Below are 18196 nucleotides of genomic sequence, written 5' to 3'. Positions count from 1 at the left end.
CCTTCGCCTCAGGGACACCCCAGCCGTGTTATTTAGCTTTCTTTATGAGCCCCAGTTTCTCAGATGAGGTGAGTGTGGTTGGGATGAGTGATGGTTGCTTATAGCTTAGTGCTTTTTAGCTGCCATGACCACAGGCAAAACCAACAGCCAGGAGCTTTGGAAAATGCCAGGTTCTGGGTGAGAAATGAGGAGCAGGGTTAGGAATAGCGTAGAGGAGAATGGAGAGATGTATGTTTCTGGAGTTGCTTTTTCCCAGAGTGGTCAACACAAGCTTCTGCTACATTGAACTGATGATACTTTAGGTCTGATACGTAGTGTGGCATAATGTATTGTGATTTATTATACTGTAATAAATTGAAAGGTTAAGGGAGTTACCCTGAGAGATAGAGGGAATTATCCTGAGAACCGTCCTGTTCTGTACCAAGCAGTGTTGTAATAGTTTACTACATTATTCCTTTAATAGTCACATCATTGTGAGGTAGGTGGTGATATTTTCCTTCTAGGGATGAACAGGAGGCCCAAAGAGGGCTACTTAAATAAAACCATATAACTGGGAAGTAGAAGTGTCTCATGATATTGTATCAAGCAGGAAAGTGGACTTTTCTTTTTAAAATAACTATGTAAACACATTCTGAAACAACCAGAAGTGCTTCTTATTTATAATTTCTTTCCTGGGCAGGAAAGATAATGCATTATTTATACTACTTTTTCTTCAACTGTTCACAGTAATTTTATTCTTTCTGTATACAGAATACTCCTTTATATATTTTTAAAGATTTATTTTATTTGAAAGGAAGAGATAGATAAATAGATCAATCTCCCATTTGGTGGTTCACTCCCCAAGTGGCTGCAGTGGCCGGGGCTGGGCCAGGCCAAAGTCAGGAGTCTTGAACTCCTTTGGTTCTGTCCTGTGAGTAGCAGGGGCCTGTACACTTGTACCATCTTCCGCTGCTTTGCAGGGAACTAGATTGGAAGTGGAGCAGCCAGGAGTAGAGCTCATGTAGGATGTTGGCACCGCAGGTAGTGGCTTAACCCACTGTGCCACAATGCCATCCCCAGCCTTTATGCTACTAAGTACAAAACAACAGGTGGTGTGGTATGATCCTCATTTTGCAGATGGTTAATACTAGATTTTGAGAAGCTAAAAATAAATAGTTCAGAAATGTTTCATATTAAGTATCCATTATCCTGACATACATTTCACACACTGCATTTAAATTTAGTCTACTAGCAAGCAAGCAATTAGGGTTGAATTACTGTGAGTAGGAATGGTATACCATAATACAGAATTGATATGTAAATTTGGGATGGGCATTTGTCCTTGTGGTTAAGATGCCCACATTCCATACTGGAGTACTGGGTTTGATTTCCAGCTCTGGCTCCCAATTCCAGCTCCCTGCAAAATGCAGATCCTTAGAGGTAGTAGCAAGTGATGGCCTGAGTAGTTGGGTCCATTTCACCAACATGGGAGTTGAGTCTGGATAGAGTTCTCTTCTCTTCTCTTCTCTTCTCTTCTCTTCTCTTCTCTTCTCTTCTCTTCTCTAGAAAGCTTTTATTTAATAAATATAAATTTCATAGGTACAGCTTTTGGAATATAGTGGTTCTTCCCCCCATACCTGCCCTCCCATCCCCACTCCCATCCCATTCTTCATTAAGATTCTTTTTTTTTTTAAGATTTATTTATTTATTTGAAAGTCAGAGTTACGCAGAGAGAGGAGAGAGAGAGAGAGGTCTTCCATCCGCTATTTCACTCCCCAGATGGCTACAATGGCCGGAGCTGCACCGATCTGAAGTCAGGAGCCAGGAGCTTCCTCCAGGTCTCCCATGCGTGTGCAGGGGCCCAAGGACTTGGACCATCTTCACTGCTTTTCCAGGCTATAGCAGAGAGCTGGATCGGAAGTGGAGCAGCTGGGTCTCGAACCGGTGCCCATATGGAATGCCGGCATTTCAGGCCAGGGCATTAACTTGCTGCACCACAGCACCGGCCCCTAAGATTCATTTCTGGATAGAGTTTCTAGCTCCTAGCTCCAGCCTGGGTTCCAACCCCAACCATTGTGAGCATTTGGGGAATGAACCAGTGGATAGGGGAGTTCGTTTCTCCCCCTGTCTCTCCCTCTCTGTCTTTCTGCTTTTTAAATATATAAATATACATATATACACACATAATTTTTTAAGTTGCAAATGTTGAATTGATGCAATTTAAAAGACATTTTGTCATTTGAAATGTATTCATGAAATTACTTGATAGACACATAGCAAGCATTCAGAAGTGCTGGTGCTTATGTTATCTTCTAAAGATGGAATTCTGTATCATGAACTCTAGAGAGAAGGCACAAATAAGTTTAAAATTACTATGTTTGTAAGTACTATATAGGAAATGAATGTGTGCTATAAAATTTTATAATAGGAGAGCTTGACTTAGGATTCTCTAAATAGCTAGTGACTCTTAAACTTGATCTCTAAAACGAGAGAAGTAAGCAGCAAGAGAATGGTGTGGGGTGAGGAAAGGAGGGCATCCAGGCCAGAGATGGCTTTCAGAAACCCAGGCAAATGGTGATGTTTGCAGTCAGGGATTTGCAGTGGAGATGAAAATAGAGGACTTAATTAAGTTTAAAAAAATAGAGGAAGTAATAGCCATGAGATTTAATGATGGATTGAACATGGGGTTGAGGGAGAGTGAACTATCACTATAACTTAAAAGCAGTGAATTAGTATTGTGACTGAAGATTTAACCACAAAGCCTAGAAGGAAATTAGAGTTAGTAATCTTAGTGCATCCCTCCATAAGATGGTATTCATTTTAATTTACTTTAAAATTTGCAAAAAGATTCTGTGTATACATTTCCTTCAATGATACTTGTGTATATATTTTCCCTGAAGGTATCTGTCATGAATTTTAATTTGAGAAGGTAGCTTAATGAAATGTTTATGCCTGTTCTCTCTATTTTAACTGGTAGAATCTTAAGAAGATTCAGGAAATGGAAAAGAGTGATGAGTCTAGCACAGACCTGGAGGAACTGAAAAATGCTGACTGGGTAAGTAAGGTGGCTGGATTTGCTTTCTGAGCTGCTTAGTGTCCAAGAAATAGATGAAACATTTTGTTTTTCAAGATGCTGCTTATTAAGAACTGTAGTATAAATTGATAGGTGAATTTGAATGTTTAGGATTTTACTTGAGGAAATATGTGTTCCTTATTTTTAAAAGATTTCTGCTTTTATTTGAATGAACCCTAGTGTTGCTGGGAATTTGGGTATTTTTAAATACTAGCTTTTCTAATTATATCAATACCTTAACATAATTCTTATGTACAAATCAAAATTTAAGCTGTTTTCAGGATTGGGTCTGCATCTAACTATATACTAATTTACCCAATGAACAGTTAACTGGATTAGGGCCCTTGTGATACAGAATTAACTCTCTGGGGTCTGTACCCTCATAAAACTCAGTGTAGAACAAGATAGAAATTTATGAGAAAGATGAGTACAGGGTATACATGTGACACACTTTGGATGTCTGTTGTTTTTCAGCCATGATACTAAATCCCAGTGACACCAAGCATCTATGCCCTCAGAGAAAACTTGGTAGGCGTGGCAGCCATGGGGACAGGAAGTGTTAGGTGGGATATGTCTAGGTATCAGGAAAGCACATATTAGGTAAGGATACAGGATAAATAATGGCATTATTAAATGAGGGAATACAGGAATGGATGCAGATATGGGAGTACGAATGGGCCACTTTTGGCCATATTAGCTTTTAACTGTTTGCCACATTGTTTTGTAACAACTTTATTGAGGTCCATTGGACATACAATAAGCTGTTCATGTTGAGGGTGTACACTTTGATAAGTTTTGACACATTTATATGTGTACTCATGAAACCATTACTACAATCAAAACAATGAGCTGTCACCTCCCCAAATTTCCTCATACCCTTAATCTTCTTCAAGTCCCTCCCTCCTCACAAATTCCAAGATCAGTTTGCATTTTCTCGGATTTTACATAAATGTAATAATATAGTATGTCCTGTTTCCAGTTGAGTTTCTTTCATTCAGTGTAATTGTTTTTAAATGTCATCTATGTTGTTACCTGTGTAATAGTGTTTTTTTCTTTTTATTGATGAGCAGTATTCTGTTGTATGAATGCATCACCATTTGTTCATTAATTTGTTGGTGATCATTTGTGTTGTTTCTTGTTTTCAATATTCCTAATTTATCGATAGATTCCTTTATGGAGATAGTACAAATAGTATTTAGTAACCTTTCAGAGTAAAGTTAAAAACCAAGTTGACTATATTGTCCTAAAAGCTAGTATCAATTATCATTTAAGAATAAGATTAACAATTTCTTTTTGTATAGGAGAATATTCTAATAGTGTTGTTCTAGGTATATTTTACCTTAGCTAATAAGCTTTTCAAAATAAATTTTCCTGGTCATTCAAGCCAGCTACATAGCTCTAGGTGTTCAGAAGTTAGCAAATAGGTAGTAAAAACATGAAATAAAAATTTAATTTCTTCATTTGAAAATTAATCACTGAAGATGTACCAATTCCAGAAGGAGTTACATTTGCATAGGTCTCCAACTTCTTCCTCGTAAGACTAATAAAGTGAACTACCTATAAACATTAGAATGAAAAGAAGGCAGAATGAAGGAGAATTAGAAGGTATTTAAACTGATAAGAACAGTTACTACAGTTGATGTTACCTAAAAGGCCGAGAAGCAATTTAGAAGGTCTGTAGTGGCAAAATCCAGATATCTCAGAATCTCTTTGGTGGACTAAGGAGTAAATGAAAAAAATCTCTGGGAATACGTCTGTGAAAGTTACATGTTATTTTATATAGCAATCATAATGAAAATTAATTTGTTAGATTTTCTGAAAAGTAATATGTTAGATTTTTATGAAACAGTAATACACAGAGAACTAGATATTTTTAAAAATCTATTTGAATCCAAAAATTATAACAGAAGCCTCTAATGTGATTGTCCTCAATTTATATGTTTTGTGGGTTCAGAGTTTTATATATCAGGTTTTTCTAAAGACTGAGAAGGTCAAGAAAGTAGGACTTTTTAAAACGATATATTGCAACTGAATGTTAAAGGAATGAGTAAGGGAGGTGGCAAAGTTGGGACAAGAGCATCCCCGAAAGAGAAAAACAGATATGGAGGGATATTATATTAGAACACCTTTAATGGAAGAATCCAAGAATCTTTAAAATATGAATATTTTTAGAAGGCATTCTAATGAATATACTGCAGTCCTTTTTGGACCTAGACAATGAGAACTGGAATGCATTTTTTTTGTTCACAAATTTTTATTGATGTTTTTTGAGAAATTTAATCAGTTATTTTCTATAAAGATTCTTATGAAATATAGTACTTGGTTTTATAATAAATATACTTAAAATAGCTGTTTGAGTCATTTGTTAGTTTTAAGTAGTATTTCAGTTAAATATTATATTGATTGGCTTGCCATTGAAGTAGAAACTGACACCTTAGGTTATGGACAGAATAATAATATACATTTATGTTTCATCTCAAATCTCTCATATAAATCTCATTTTATTCTCAGAGCTCTTAAAGATAGGCAACTTATTTGTGAATAAGAAAACTGTGACTAAGTAACATCTGCAAAGATAATGACATAAGAATAAAGTTTATCAATACATAAAATTGTCATTTCTGAGCATTTTCTGTGTGTGCAACGCTGTAGACCAATTCTAATCTTCTCAACTATTTATGATGAGGAAACTGGTGCTCTGTAAGGTGAAGCGGGATGTGAAGTATCAGTCAGCTGTGGCCACAATAATGCTGCATATCTACAGAGTCACAAACCACAAAGCAAGTGCCCTTATCTAGTTTGGAAGTTGGCAGATCACCTGTGCCAGCTCCACCCAACATAGGTCAGTCTAGGCTTGAGGTTCTCAGGATAATAATAGAAACACAAGGGACTAGCCTATTGCTTTTGAAGCCTTTGGTCTCATCACACCAACGACTATTCTAGCAGCCAGGTAAATCTTGTTGCCAGACTCAATGTCAGAGGGAGTGAAATAGACTCCTCTTTAGAGAGCAAAATCACATCATAGAGTGGAGACGCAGGGAAGGGAAGTATGAAGAACTGCCCTTGGGGTGAGCCTTGGGGGACAGCAGGTTAAGCCACTGCTTGGGATGCTGGTAGCTCATATTGGACTGCCAGTTTGAGTCCTGGCTCATCCGCTTCTGATCCAGCTTCCTGCTAAATGCATCCTGGGAGTCAGAAGATGATGGCTTAAGTGTTTGAGCCCCTGCTACTCACAAGGAGACCTGAATTGAGTTCTGGACTCGTGTCTTCTGCCTGACTGTTGTAAGCATTTGGGAAGTGAATCAGTGGATGGAAGATCTCTCTGCTTTGTCACTCTGCCTTTCAAGATGAAAATAAATAAAGGTTAAAAAAATGGGGCTGACATTGTTGCATGATGGGTTAAGCCACTGCTTCCAACACTGGCATCTCATGTCAAAGTGCCAATATGAGTTCCAGCTTCTCTGCTTCCTACTCAGCTTCCTGCTAATGCACGTTGGAAGTAGCAGATGATGGTCCAAGTACTTGGGCCTCTGTTACCCATGTAGAAGACATGGATGGAGTTCCTGGGGCCTGACTTTGGCCTGGACCAGCCCTGGCCTTGACAACCATTTGGGGAGTGAACCAATGAAGGGAAACTTCCTCTTTGTCTCCCTCTTTTTCTGTCATTCTGATTTTTAAATAAAAAATAAATCTTTAAAAAAAAAGAATGGACACATTAAAATGAGGTTCACTAACCTGCCCTTACCTCGTGGTAAAGCTAGGTTTTAAACCCTGTGCCTCAATAGTTAAGGCTGTGAATTCTTTCTTGGTTTTCTATCCGCCACTTAAGTGTCCTAAAATCTAATTTTAAGATAGTTTCTATTCGGTTTACTCAGTGTTTTTTTGAAAGTCAGAGTTACACAGAGAGAGGAGAGGCAGAGAGAGAGAGGTCTTCCATCCAATGGTTCACTTCCCAGATGGCTGCAATGGCCAGAGCTGCACTGATCCAAAGCCAGGAACCAGGAGCTTCCTCTGGGTCTCCCATGTAGGTGCAGGGGCCCAAGGACTTGAGTCATACGCCACTGCTTTCCCAGGCCATAGCAGAGAGCTGGATCGAAAGTGGAGCAGCTGGGTCTCGAACCGGCGCCCATATGGGATGCCGGCACTTCAGGCCAGGGCGTTAACCACTGAGCCACAGCGCCGGGGGCCCTGTACTCGGTGTTTTGTAATTCAAGCTCATCATTTATTGTGTATGGCTATAGCTATTTAGATGAAGTTAGTAAATTTATTCATGATGTCTTTCCACCCTTGTTCTTTCAGGCACGTTTCTGGGTACAGGTGATGAGGGATTTACGGAATGGGGTAAAACTTAAGAAGGTTCAGGAGCGACAGTACAATCCTTTGCCCATTGAATATCAGCTCACCCCTTATGAAATGCTAATGGATGACATTCGATGCAAAAGATACACTTTGCGAAAAGTGATGGTAAGTAACAAACAAAACTATTAATGGACACAAGTGGTTATTCTTCCATAATCTTATTTGTTGAAGCTGGTGTCAATATTAAATTTTAAAAATTATTTCTTCGCTTGCACCGCGGCTCACTAGGCTAATCCTCCGCCTTGTGGTGCCGGCACACCGGGTTCTAGTCCTGTCGGGGCGCCGGATTCTGTCCCAGTTGCCCCTCTTCCAGGCCAGCTCTCTGCTGTGGCCAGGGAGTGCAGTGGAGGATGGCCCAAGTACTTGGGCCCTGCACCCCATGGGAGATCAGGATAAGTACCTGGCTCCTGCCTTCGGATCAGCGCGGTGCGCCGGCCACAGTGCGCCGGCCACGGCGGCCATTGGAGGGTGAACCAACGGCAAAAGGAAGACCTTTCTCTCTGTCTCTCTCTCTCTCACTGTCCACTCTGCCTGTCAAAAAAATAATAATAATAAAAAAAATTATCTCTTCTTCTGGTTAAAGTAATACTTGGTCATTATAGAAAATGCGAAGTGGGACAGGTATTTGACACAATATTTAAAACATAGTTTAGGATGCCAAAATTCCTTATCACAGTGTCTACTCTGAGTCCCTGAGCCCCATATGGGATACCCAAATGGAGTTCCTGGTTCTTGGTTTTGGCCTGGCCTACCCTGGCTAGTGCAGCATTTGAGGAGTGAACCAGCAAATGAAAGATCTCTGTCTCTTGCTCTTGCTCTCTCTGCCTTTCCAATAAACAAAATAAAAAATTTTTAAAGATTTATTTATTTATTTGAAAGAGCTACAGAGAGAAAGAGAGATAGATCTTTCATCCCTGGTTCACTCCCTAAATGGCCAGAATGACCAGGCTGGGCTAGACCAAAGCCAGGGGCTAGGAGCTTCCTCTGGGTCTCCCATGTGGGTGCAGGGGCCTAAGGATTTGGGTCATCTTCCACTGTTCTCCTACGCACACTGGCAGGGATCTGGATCCGAAGTGGAACAGCTGGGACTTGAACTGGCACCCCTATGGGATGCTGGCACTGCAGGCCATGGCTTTAACCCACTGTGCTACAGCAACTCACTAAAATAAATTTTAAAATATATATTATGGTTTTTTCCCATGTAATTATATATCAATATCACTTCTAAATGGCTGCATCTTTTCTAACTTATGAGTGTACCAGAGTTTATTAGACTTATCACTTTATATCCAGTTATAAGCAGCCTCTTTTGTATATACTGTTATATAAATATGTGTGAATAGCCAGAGTGAAATCCTTGAATTAAGTTCTTAGAAGTGGAATAGCTAAGGGCCAGCATTGTGGCCTAGAGACTTAAGCTGCTTCTTACAGTGCCAGCATCCCATGTCAGAGTGCCACTTTAAGTCCTAGCTGCTCTACTTCTAACCCTATTCCCTGATAATGTGCGTTAGGAGGGCAGCCAAAGATGGCCCAAGTGCATGGGCGACTCAGAAGGAGTTCTTAGGTCCTGGCTTTGGCCTGGTCCAGCCCTGGTTACTGCAGGCATTAAGGAGTAAACAAGCAGGTGGAAGATCTCTCTTTTCTGTCTCTCCCTCCATCTCTCTTTCTCTGTCACCGTGCTTCTCAAACAAATAAGCATATGTATCTTGGGACAGGCATTTAGTCTTAACAGTTAAGACCTCAGCTGTCCTATAATGGAGTGCCTGGGTTTGAGTTCTGACTCCACTCCAGATTCCAACTTTTCCTGCTTAAATGCACACCCTAGGAGGCAGCAGATGATTACTCATGTATTTGAGTCTCTACCACCCATAGGAAAGACAGATCGAATTTCTGGCTCCTGGCTTCAGCCTGGCTGGTTGTGGACATTTGGGGAGTGAAATAGTGGATTGGAGCTCTGTTTTTCTTTCTGTGCTTCTCAGATAAACAGAATTTTTCGAAGAAATTTAAGTATGCGTACATACACATCCCTTGCCTCCAAATGGTCTTCCTGCATTTGTTCTTACACATCTTCAATCTGTATTTCCCAAAAATAGTTAGTGTTGGCCTTTTAAATGAATATGTGGTACTGTCATAGCTCTGTTCAGAACTTTCCACCGGCCCTACATCACTCCTAAGAGTAGACTCCACATCCTTACATTGGCCCAAGAAGCCTGCATGGGCAGGTCCTGATTACCCCTCAGGCCTTAACTCCTTTCACTCTTCCCTTCTCCCCCTTAGCGCCCTGATCTCTTCCTGCTGTTCCCCTCCCTGGGTGCAGGCATGTGACTCCCCTTCATTTGAGAAGGCTCCTCTCAACCTCTGCCTGTGTGGCACCAGCTGACCTTGCCTCCCCTGCCAGACAGGGACTTAACAGTCTTTACCCTGTCTCCTGTGACTAGATCATATGCCTAGCATAGAGCCAAATACTGAAAACTATGCTCATTAAGTAGTTGTGAGATTAATTAATTACACATGCACACTTGAGAAAATTTAATCGGTTTTTTTATGTAGAAGATTCTTATCAAATACATCTCTTGGTTCTATAACAAATTGACTTAAGTAGTTGTAAAAGTTTTTTGAGCTGCTTGTTAATTTTAATGGGTTTATAATATTTCAACTAAATATCTTATTGATTTACTTTATGGGTGAGGAAATTGAAATTTACAGATGCCCAATTGTAACTTTCTAAGTGCAGTTGAGATACAACTCATAGGCAAATTTCCTTCTTGTTCTGACCACAGAGCCTATGCTGTGCACCATGTACATATTGCCCAGTTGTCCTCAGAAACGTTGAGATGCTTATCATTTACAATGGAATACCTTTACCCATTTCTTCACATCTTTGTACAAACTGGGTGTCTTTTGGAGTTGACCAGTTTGAAAGAAAATACTCTTTAATTTTTTAAATCTGCACTTTTTGCATTTACATATTTTAAAATATGTGCCAGCTGTTTGTATTAACTTAACAGCAATGTATTAAGCACTGCTCAAGTGCCAGGCTATATTCTGCTCTGGAAGGGCATAATACAGTCCGTGTTCTTTCAAAGTTTTCAATATGTTAGGAGACACTGATCATGTAAGACTGTGAAAGGGGTTAAAAAAAAAAAGTACTTGAAGGCCAAGAAACAATGAGATTTCATACACACACACAAATTCACCATAATTAGAATAAAGAACGGAGTGTTTGAAAGTGAATCCGGCAAGGTAAGAAGAAAAGATGAATCGGGACAGAACCTGAGAAGGCTCAGCATTTAAGGATGAGCAGAGAGGAAGGAGGTAGAATAACCACTGGCAAGTTACAACCAGAGAGAGCAGGGAAGTGGAGTCACAGCTGTGAAGGGCAGGCAGTGTTTCAGAAAGGTCAGAGAAGCCCTGTGAAATGGTTAACAGATTTAGCAACACAGAAGGATTTGTTAAGTTGAAGAGAGGATAAAAACAAATTGTAGGGTGGGAGGTGAGGAAGTGGAAACAGTGAGTATGTCTTTTAAGTTTAAAAGGAGATAAAAGGACAGTGTCTGGAAGGACACATGAGGTTAAAAAAGATTCTTGTATTTCTTTTGATGATACGAAAGGACTTAATTTGGAAACAATTGATGGAAAGGAGAAAGTGGAGAAGTAGAAGCTAGGGATCCATGGCAGGACCTGCAGGAGAGAGAGGACGGCTCTGTGTCGTCACCTTCCCATGTCTCCTTCTGGAAGACAACACGCCACTCTTCTTCATCTTCTGTCATGCCCTAAACACAAGTGTAGAATTGGCTTTTCTAGAGTCCTGTCCTGCTCTGTGTTTTCTTCCTTACAAGTTCATGAGTTTGTTTATCGTATCTAGATCAGAGCTTTCAAAGTCTGTGTAACATCAGTTCTAGACTGTCTCTACATTTTGTAAATTTCAAACGTTCTGCTGTACCTCGCTGGCAGGGTTTCTCAACCCAGATCCAACTGCTCAGTGGTCTGTGAACTGAGCTCACTGGTCTTTCTCTGCCCCTTGAAGGTCATCATCTGTAGCCTACCTGAGCCACAGTCATTTACCATCAGTTTGAGATCATGCTTTCCTTTCTCTCTTTCTTCAAAATGACTTTCATTCACTCAGATATATTACAGTAAATAAAATAATTTACTTGACACCTTTTAGGAAAATTGATTTTTCCACATTATAAAAGTAGTTGAGATAATTTATTTTTTAATAAATGTTGAAATACTATTTTTAAGATTTATTTATTTATTGGAAAGGCAGAGTTACAGAGGCAGAGGCAGAAAGAGAGAGAAATAGGTCTTCCATCTGCTGCATCACTCCACAGATGGTCACAACGGCCAGAGCTGGGCTGATCCAAAGCCAGGAACCTGGAGCCTCTTCCAGGTCTCCCACACAGGTGCAGGGGCCCAAAGACTTGGGCCATATTCTACTGCCTTCCCAGACCATATCGGAGAGCTGGGTCAGAAGTGGAACAGCTGGGATTCCAACTGGCACCCATAAGGATGCTGGCACTGCAGGCAATGGCTTTACTCACTATGCCACACAGTGACTCACTATGCTGAGTCACTCCCCAAATGACTGCAACAGCCAGACTGGGGCAGGCTGAAGCCAGGAGCTGGAACTCCATCCTGATCTCCCACATGGATGTCAGGGGCCCAAGTACTTGGGCCATCTTCTGTTGCCTTCCCAAGTGCCTTAGCAGGAAGCTGGATCAGAAGCAGTGCATCTGGGACTTGAACTTGCACTCTGGTATGGGATGCTGGCATTACAGGCTGCAGCTTAACCTGCTGCTCCAGAATGCTGGTCCCAAGACAACTTAACTTAAAAAAAAAAAAAAAAGATTTAGTGCAAATGCAAAAAAAAAAAAAATGGTGTAGGATAGGAGTCATCTGTAATCACAAAACCCAGGCACAACCACTTGTAGGCACCTTTTTCTGTAACTGTGCACACATATCTTCCCTTTTCCTCTTGCCGCTAATCTCTTTTTGCATCTGTATTTTCTCCCTGTTTCTATTCCAGATTCCTTCCACACTCCCAATAATTACGTGGCTGCTGGATTAATCTTTTTCAGTCCCAGCCTTTATAGAGTTATGCCAAATCAGAAATTTTCAGTGTTTTTCCGCTGTCCTTCAAATAGAAACCTAAAACTCCTTAGACTATTTAGGACCCTAGGCATCCTTATTTCCAACTCATGGTTTAGTCTTAATTTCCAAACCTGACACTTTTTTTTTAAAAGATTTATTTATTTATTTGAAAGTCAGAGTTTTTTATACACACACACACACACACACACACACAGAGAGAGAGAGAGAGAGAGGTCTTCCATCTGCTGGTTCACTCCCCAATTACCTGCAACGGTCAGAGCTGTGCCGATCCAAAGCCAGAAGCCAGGAGCCCAAGGACCTGGGCCATCCTCCACTGCTTTCCCAGGCCATAACAGAGAGCTGGATTGGAAGTGGAGCAGCCAGGTCTCGAACCAGCACCCATTTGGGATGTTGGCACTGCAGGCGGCAGCTTCATCTGCTACGCCACAGCGCCAGCCCCAAACCTGACACCTTAATTACTCTATGTGCTAACCTGGAGGGCTTGCTGTTCCCATAAATTCTTACTCATCTGCTTCCATTTGTGTTGGCCTCACCCATGATTATAAACGATGTCCAGACAAACAAACCATCCTTAAATAATATCATTAATAAGTGTTTCTTGTAGGTACAAGAATCAAATTCAAGTCATTGTAATGACTTTTAATTCTCAGCTCTGGCTTCTTCTTTCCCTTATCTCATTGCCAAGTGGAATCACTTATCTTGATATCAGGCATTTATCATGCTTTCACTTGCCTTCTCTTCTAATTTTTCTTTTTGTGCAAATTGCCATTTAATCATTATTAAGTGTACAATCCAGTGGCATTAATTCTTTATTAGTGTTGGCAGCCATCGTTAATATCTATACCTGAAACTTTAAATCACCTCCAGCAGCAGCTCTGTAACTATTAAGCAATAGCTCCTCAGTCACCACCACTACTACCTTCCAACCCCTGGAAACCTCTCATCTACTTTGTGCTCTCTGTAAATGTGCCTGTGCTAAGTGTTTGATATAAATGGAATTATATTAAATTTATCTTTGGATCTATGGCTTATTTCACTAGTTTTTAGGGTTTGGCCATGTTGCAGCAGGTTTCAGTACCTCATTTTTTATGGCTGAATAATACTCCATGGTGTGTAGGTGTGGGTGTGGGTGTGGGTGTGGGTGTGTGAGAGAGAGAGAGAGAGAGAGAGAGAGAGAGAGGTTGATTTTATTTATCCATTCATCTGTTGATGGATACTTGGGTTGCCTATTGTGAATAATATTGCTGTGAGTAGTAATATATATGTAACTGTTTGAGTCCTTCCTTTTGAGTTTTGGGAACATATGTTCAGAAGTGAAGTGATCTATCTGGGTTTTATGGTAACTCTAACTCTATTCTAGCTTCATGAAGAACCACCAAACTTACCTCCAAGATAAGTAATTCATGAAGGTTCCGGTTTCTCCACATCTTACCAATATTTGCTTTCCTTACTTTTTTATAGCTATCAGTATAGGTGTGAAGTATCTCACTATAGTTTTTATTTACACCCATAATGACTGTCATGGTGATTTCTCTTCATGTGCTTATTGATCATTTGTTTATCTTCTTTGGAGAAATGTCTGTTTAGATGCTTTGCTCATTTTTTAATGGGATTGTTTGCCAATTCTCTTTTTCATATGTAGGTCAAAAGGTTATGTGTAGCTTGTAGAAATCAGTTACTATTATTTTCAGTAGACATTTACATTCATTTTATGTTGTTTTTTAGCTTTTTATTTTAAAGCAATTACAGATTCACGAGAAGTTACAAACGGTGTTCAGGGATTCATGATATTATACATTTGTATGTATTTGGGTCAAGAGGATAAGCAAAGGCATCAAAGTTTTCCAGCAAAGTTCATGGGGATCTTTTCATCAAACTTCTATAAATTGAGTGAAGTATTGCCCTGTATATGGCAGGAATGAAATATGTAGTGTGCTGGCTACTGGCTCTGCTCCCTTCACAGCCATCTGTGTTCTGGGGAAGTGTAGCTTACCACTGCCAAGCAGTTGGAATGCTATGCAAAACTAAGAGGAGCTTGTGTCTTAGAAGGTTAGTGCCATGCTTGAAAAATACATAAAGAAATGCATCTCAGGAATGCCAACAACTCATGAAGGTAGATCTCTATTCAGTGATCTTATATGCAGGGAATGAATGGTTGGAACAATAAGGGTATGCCTTAGAGTGATGAGGTTATCAGGTTTATGTGTTGGAAGCAAAAAGTATGCTTTTGCCTACACTATCTGTAAAGCACATTTGTTTTATTTACATGCTCATTGTAGAAAAGGCATGAATGAGGGGGCCAATATCAAGGCATTGCTGGTTAAGCTGCCTCATGCAAAGCTGGCATCCCATATGGTTCAAGTCCCGCTGCTCCACTTCCCATCTAGCTCCCTGCTAATGCACCTGGGAAAGCAGAGGAAGATGGCCCAGGTGCTTGGGCACTTCACCCACATGGGAGAACCAAATGAAGCTCCTGGCTCCTGGCTTTGGCCGGGCCAGTCCCAGCCATTGCAGCCATTTGGGGAATGAACCACTGGATGGAAGATCTGCCTCTCCTTCTCTCTCTCTAATTCTGCATTTCAAATAAATAAATAAGTAAATAAATTTGGGCCTGGCTATAGTAAGAATTTGGTGGCAGTGAACCACCATTTGGGAGATTCATTTCTCTCTTAGTCTCTCTGTCTCTTTCTTGCTCTGCCTTTCAAATAAAATAAACATTTGAATTAAAAGGAAATATCTTTTTTTTATTTTATTTTTTGACAGGCAGAGTTAGAGAGACAGAGAGGAAGGTCTTCCTTCCGTTGGTTCACCCCCCAAATGGCGCTACGGCTGGCGCGCTGCGCTGATCTGAAGCCAGGAGCCAGGTGCTTCCTCCTGGTCTCCCATGCAGGTCCAGGGACCCAAGCACTTGGGCCATCTTCCACTGCCTTCCCAGGCCACAGCTGAGAGCTGGACTGGAAAAGGAACAACCAGGACTAGAACCCGGCGCCTATATGGGATGCCAGTGCCGCAGGCAAAGGATAACCAAGTGAGCCACGGCACCAGCCCCTAAAAGAGAAATATCTTTACAAACAAAAAAATTTTTGTGCATACTTTTTCAACTTTCTGTCAAAGAAGGCTTTTACCAGTTTACACAATTGCCAACATTGCAAGATAATTCCTTTTGCCAATTCTGGATAATATCATCTTTTTAAAAATTGTCTGCTTATTAAAATGTCACCTTCTGTAATTAGGTAAGCACTTAACATTAATATCAGGTGATTTTCTATGTCATCCAGAAGGAATTATTAAACATTCATATCAGTGATTAAAATAAGCCTTAATACGGCCGGCGCTGCGGCTCAATATGCTAATCCTCCGCCTGCAGCACCAGCACACCGGGGTCTGGTCTGGTCGGGGCACCGGATTCTGTCCCGGTTGCCCCTCTTCCAGGCCAGCTCTCTGCTGTGGCCCGGGAGTGCAGTGGAGGATGGCCCAAGTGCTTGGGCCCTGCACCCCATGGGAGACCAGGAGAAGCACCTGGCTCCTGCCTTCGGATCAGCGCGGTGTGCCAGCCACGTAGGCCATTGGAGGGTGAACCAACGGCAAAGGAAGACCTTTCTCTCTCTCTCTCTCACTCTCTCACTGTCCACTCTGCCTGTCAAAAAAAAAAAATAATAATAAGCCTTAATACAACATTAGCATTTCTGTTATTAATATCTTTTATCTATTATCCATGATGTTGCTGAATCTTTATTTTTAAAATATATATATATATTTTATTTGAAAATCAGAGTCACAGAGAAAGAGAGGGAGAGATCAGATCTTTCATCTGCTTGCCTACCCAACAGAGAGCCACAGGAGCCGGCACTGTGCTAGTCCGAAGCCAGGAGCCAAGAGCTTCTTCCAGGTCTCCCACGTGGATACCAGGGGCCCAAACACGTGGGCCATCTTCCGCTGCTTTTCCCAGACTACCAGAAGGGAGCTGGGTCTTGGTGGGGCAGCTGGGACTAGAACTGGGCCCACATGGGATGCCTGTAGCAGCCCCAACCAGCACACCACAAAACTGGCCCCATTTTTGTGTTTTAAGACTTATTTATTTGAAAGGCAGAGTTATAGATAAAGGGAGAGACAGAGAGAGAGAGATCTTCTGCCTGCTGGCTCACTCACCAAATGGCCACCGTGGCCAGGGCTGGATGAGACAAAGCCATGAGCTTTATCCCCGTCTCCCAGGTGTGTGCAGGGGCCGAAGCCCTTGGGCCATCTTTCGCTGCCCTTCTCAGGCACATTAGCAGGGAGCTGGAAGGGAAGTGGAGTAGACAGGACTCAAACTGGGCCCATATGAGATGCTGGCATCCCAACAGCGGCTTTACCCACTATGTCACAGCACTGTCCCCAAATCTTTACATTTTTAATCAGAGAAAATAACTGTGCTAATTAGTAGTCAACATATCTGATACTAAGAATTACTTTGGATAGATTCCATTTATAAATGCCAATGTAACAGGTCTCAGCTGGTATCTAGAAATCTATAAAAAAAAAAATTTTAACAGGCAGAGTTAGACAGAGAGACAGACAGGAAGGTCTTCCTTCCGTTGGTTCACTCCCCTAATGGCCTCTACAGCCGGCGCTGTGCTGATGTGAAGCCAGGAGCTTCCTCCCAGTCCCCCGTGCAGGTGCAGGGACCCAAGCACTTGGGCCATCCTCCACTGCCCTCCTGGGCCACAGCAGAGAGCTAGACTGGAAGAGGAGCAACTGGGACTAGAACCCGGAGTGCTGGTGCCACAGGCGGAGGATAACCAGTTGAGCCATGGCACTGGCCACAAATCTATAAATTTTATAAGCACCCAAGTAAGGCTTAGGGAAATACAAATAATGATTTATAATAACATGGCAGTCAGCTGTGTATACAGGTTGGAAAGAATTTGAAAGCATGAATAATTATTTTCCCCTGTGGCATATAAAAAGCTTTTAATAAAATAAGACTGATTCTTTTTTATTATTTTTAAATTGAAATTCATAGACATAATTGTCATTTCAGTTCAATGACACTTTCGGTATCTACAGGTTTGTAAAACCTCCACCTCTGTCTAGTTATAAAATAATTGTATCATCCAATAAAAAAGCCCTGTACTCATGAAGAGTTACTCTAATTTTCCCCTCCCTTCAGCCCCTGACAACCATTCATTTGCTTTCTGTCTTTATGGACTTTACCCATGCTCAGATTTCTTATCATTAGAATCATGCAACATGTGAACTTTTCTGTGTGGCTTCTTTCACTTAGCATAGTGTGTCTGAGGTGTATCCATATGGTAGTATGTAGGGGTACTTCATTCTTTTTATGACTGTGTGATACTCATTGAATGAATATAGTATATTTTGACTACTTGTTTACTTGATAGACATTTGGAGACTTTCCATCATTTTACTATTATGAATAGTGCTGTTGTGAAAGTTGTATACAAGTTTTTGTTTGAATACTTGTTCTCAGTTCTTTTGGGGTACATATCTGGGAGTGGAATGTCTGGATCATGTGATAATTTTATGTTTGCTATTGAAAAGCCACCAAATTGTTTTCCACAGCAGTTGGTGCATTTATTATTCCTACCAACAGGATTTCAGGAGGGTTTCAGGTTCTCCACATCATTTCTGACATTTTTGTTTTTGTCCATTTTTAGTTTTAATTATGGC

General features: G+C 41.0%; 1 protein-coding gene across 6 annotated transcripts in view; it reads left to right on the top strand.

Moving 5' to 3' along the window:
* SPIRE1 (spire type actin nucleation factor 1) overlaps positions 1 to 18196 on the top strand; it is a 204887-nt gene that overhangs the window by 130204 nt on the left and 56487 nt on the right. For all 6 annotated transcript variants that reach the window (XM_017343990.4, XM_017343991.3, XM_008261008.4 and 3 more), the window contains exons 5-6: positions 2957 to 3034; positions 7352 to 7516. In XM_017343990.4, the coding sequence (XP_017199479.2) occupies positions 2957 to 3034; positions 7352 to 7516 (243 nt within the window). The remainder of the gene's footprint in view (positions 1 to 2956; positions 3035 to 7351; positions 7517 to 18196) is intronic.

This window comes from Oryctolagus cuniculus, chromosome 10 (assembly GCF_051225735.1).
Source record: "Oryctolagus cuniculus isolate XC-2025 breed Fujian yellow rabbit chromosome 10, ASM5122573v1, whole genome shotgun sequence".
In the NCBI taxonomy this organism is placed as follows: domain Eukaryota; kingdom Metazoa; phylum Chordata; class Mammalia; order Lagomorpha; family Leporidae; genus Oryctolagus; species Oryctolagus cuniculus.
This window is presented reverse-complemented; position numbering and strand designations above follow the sequence as displayed.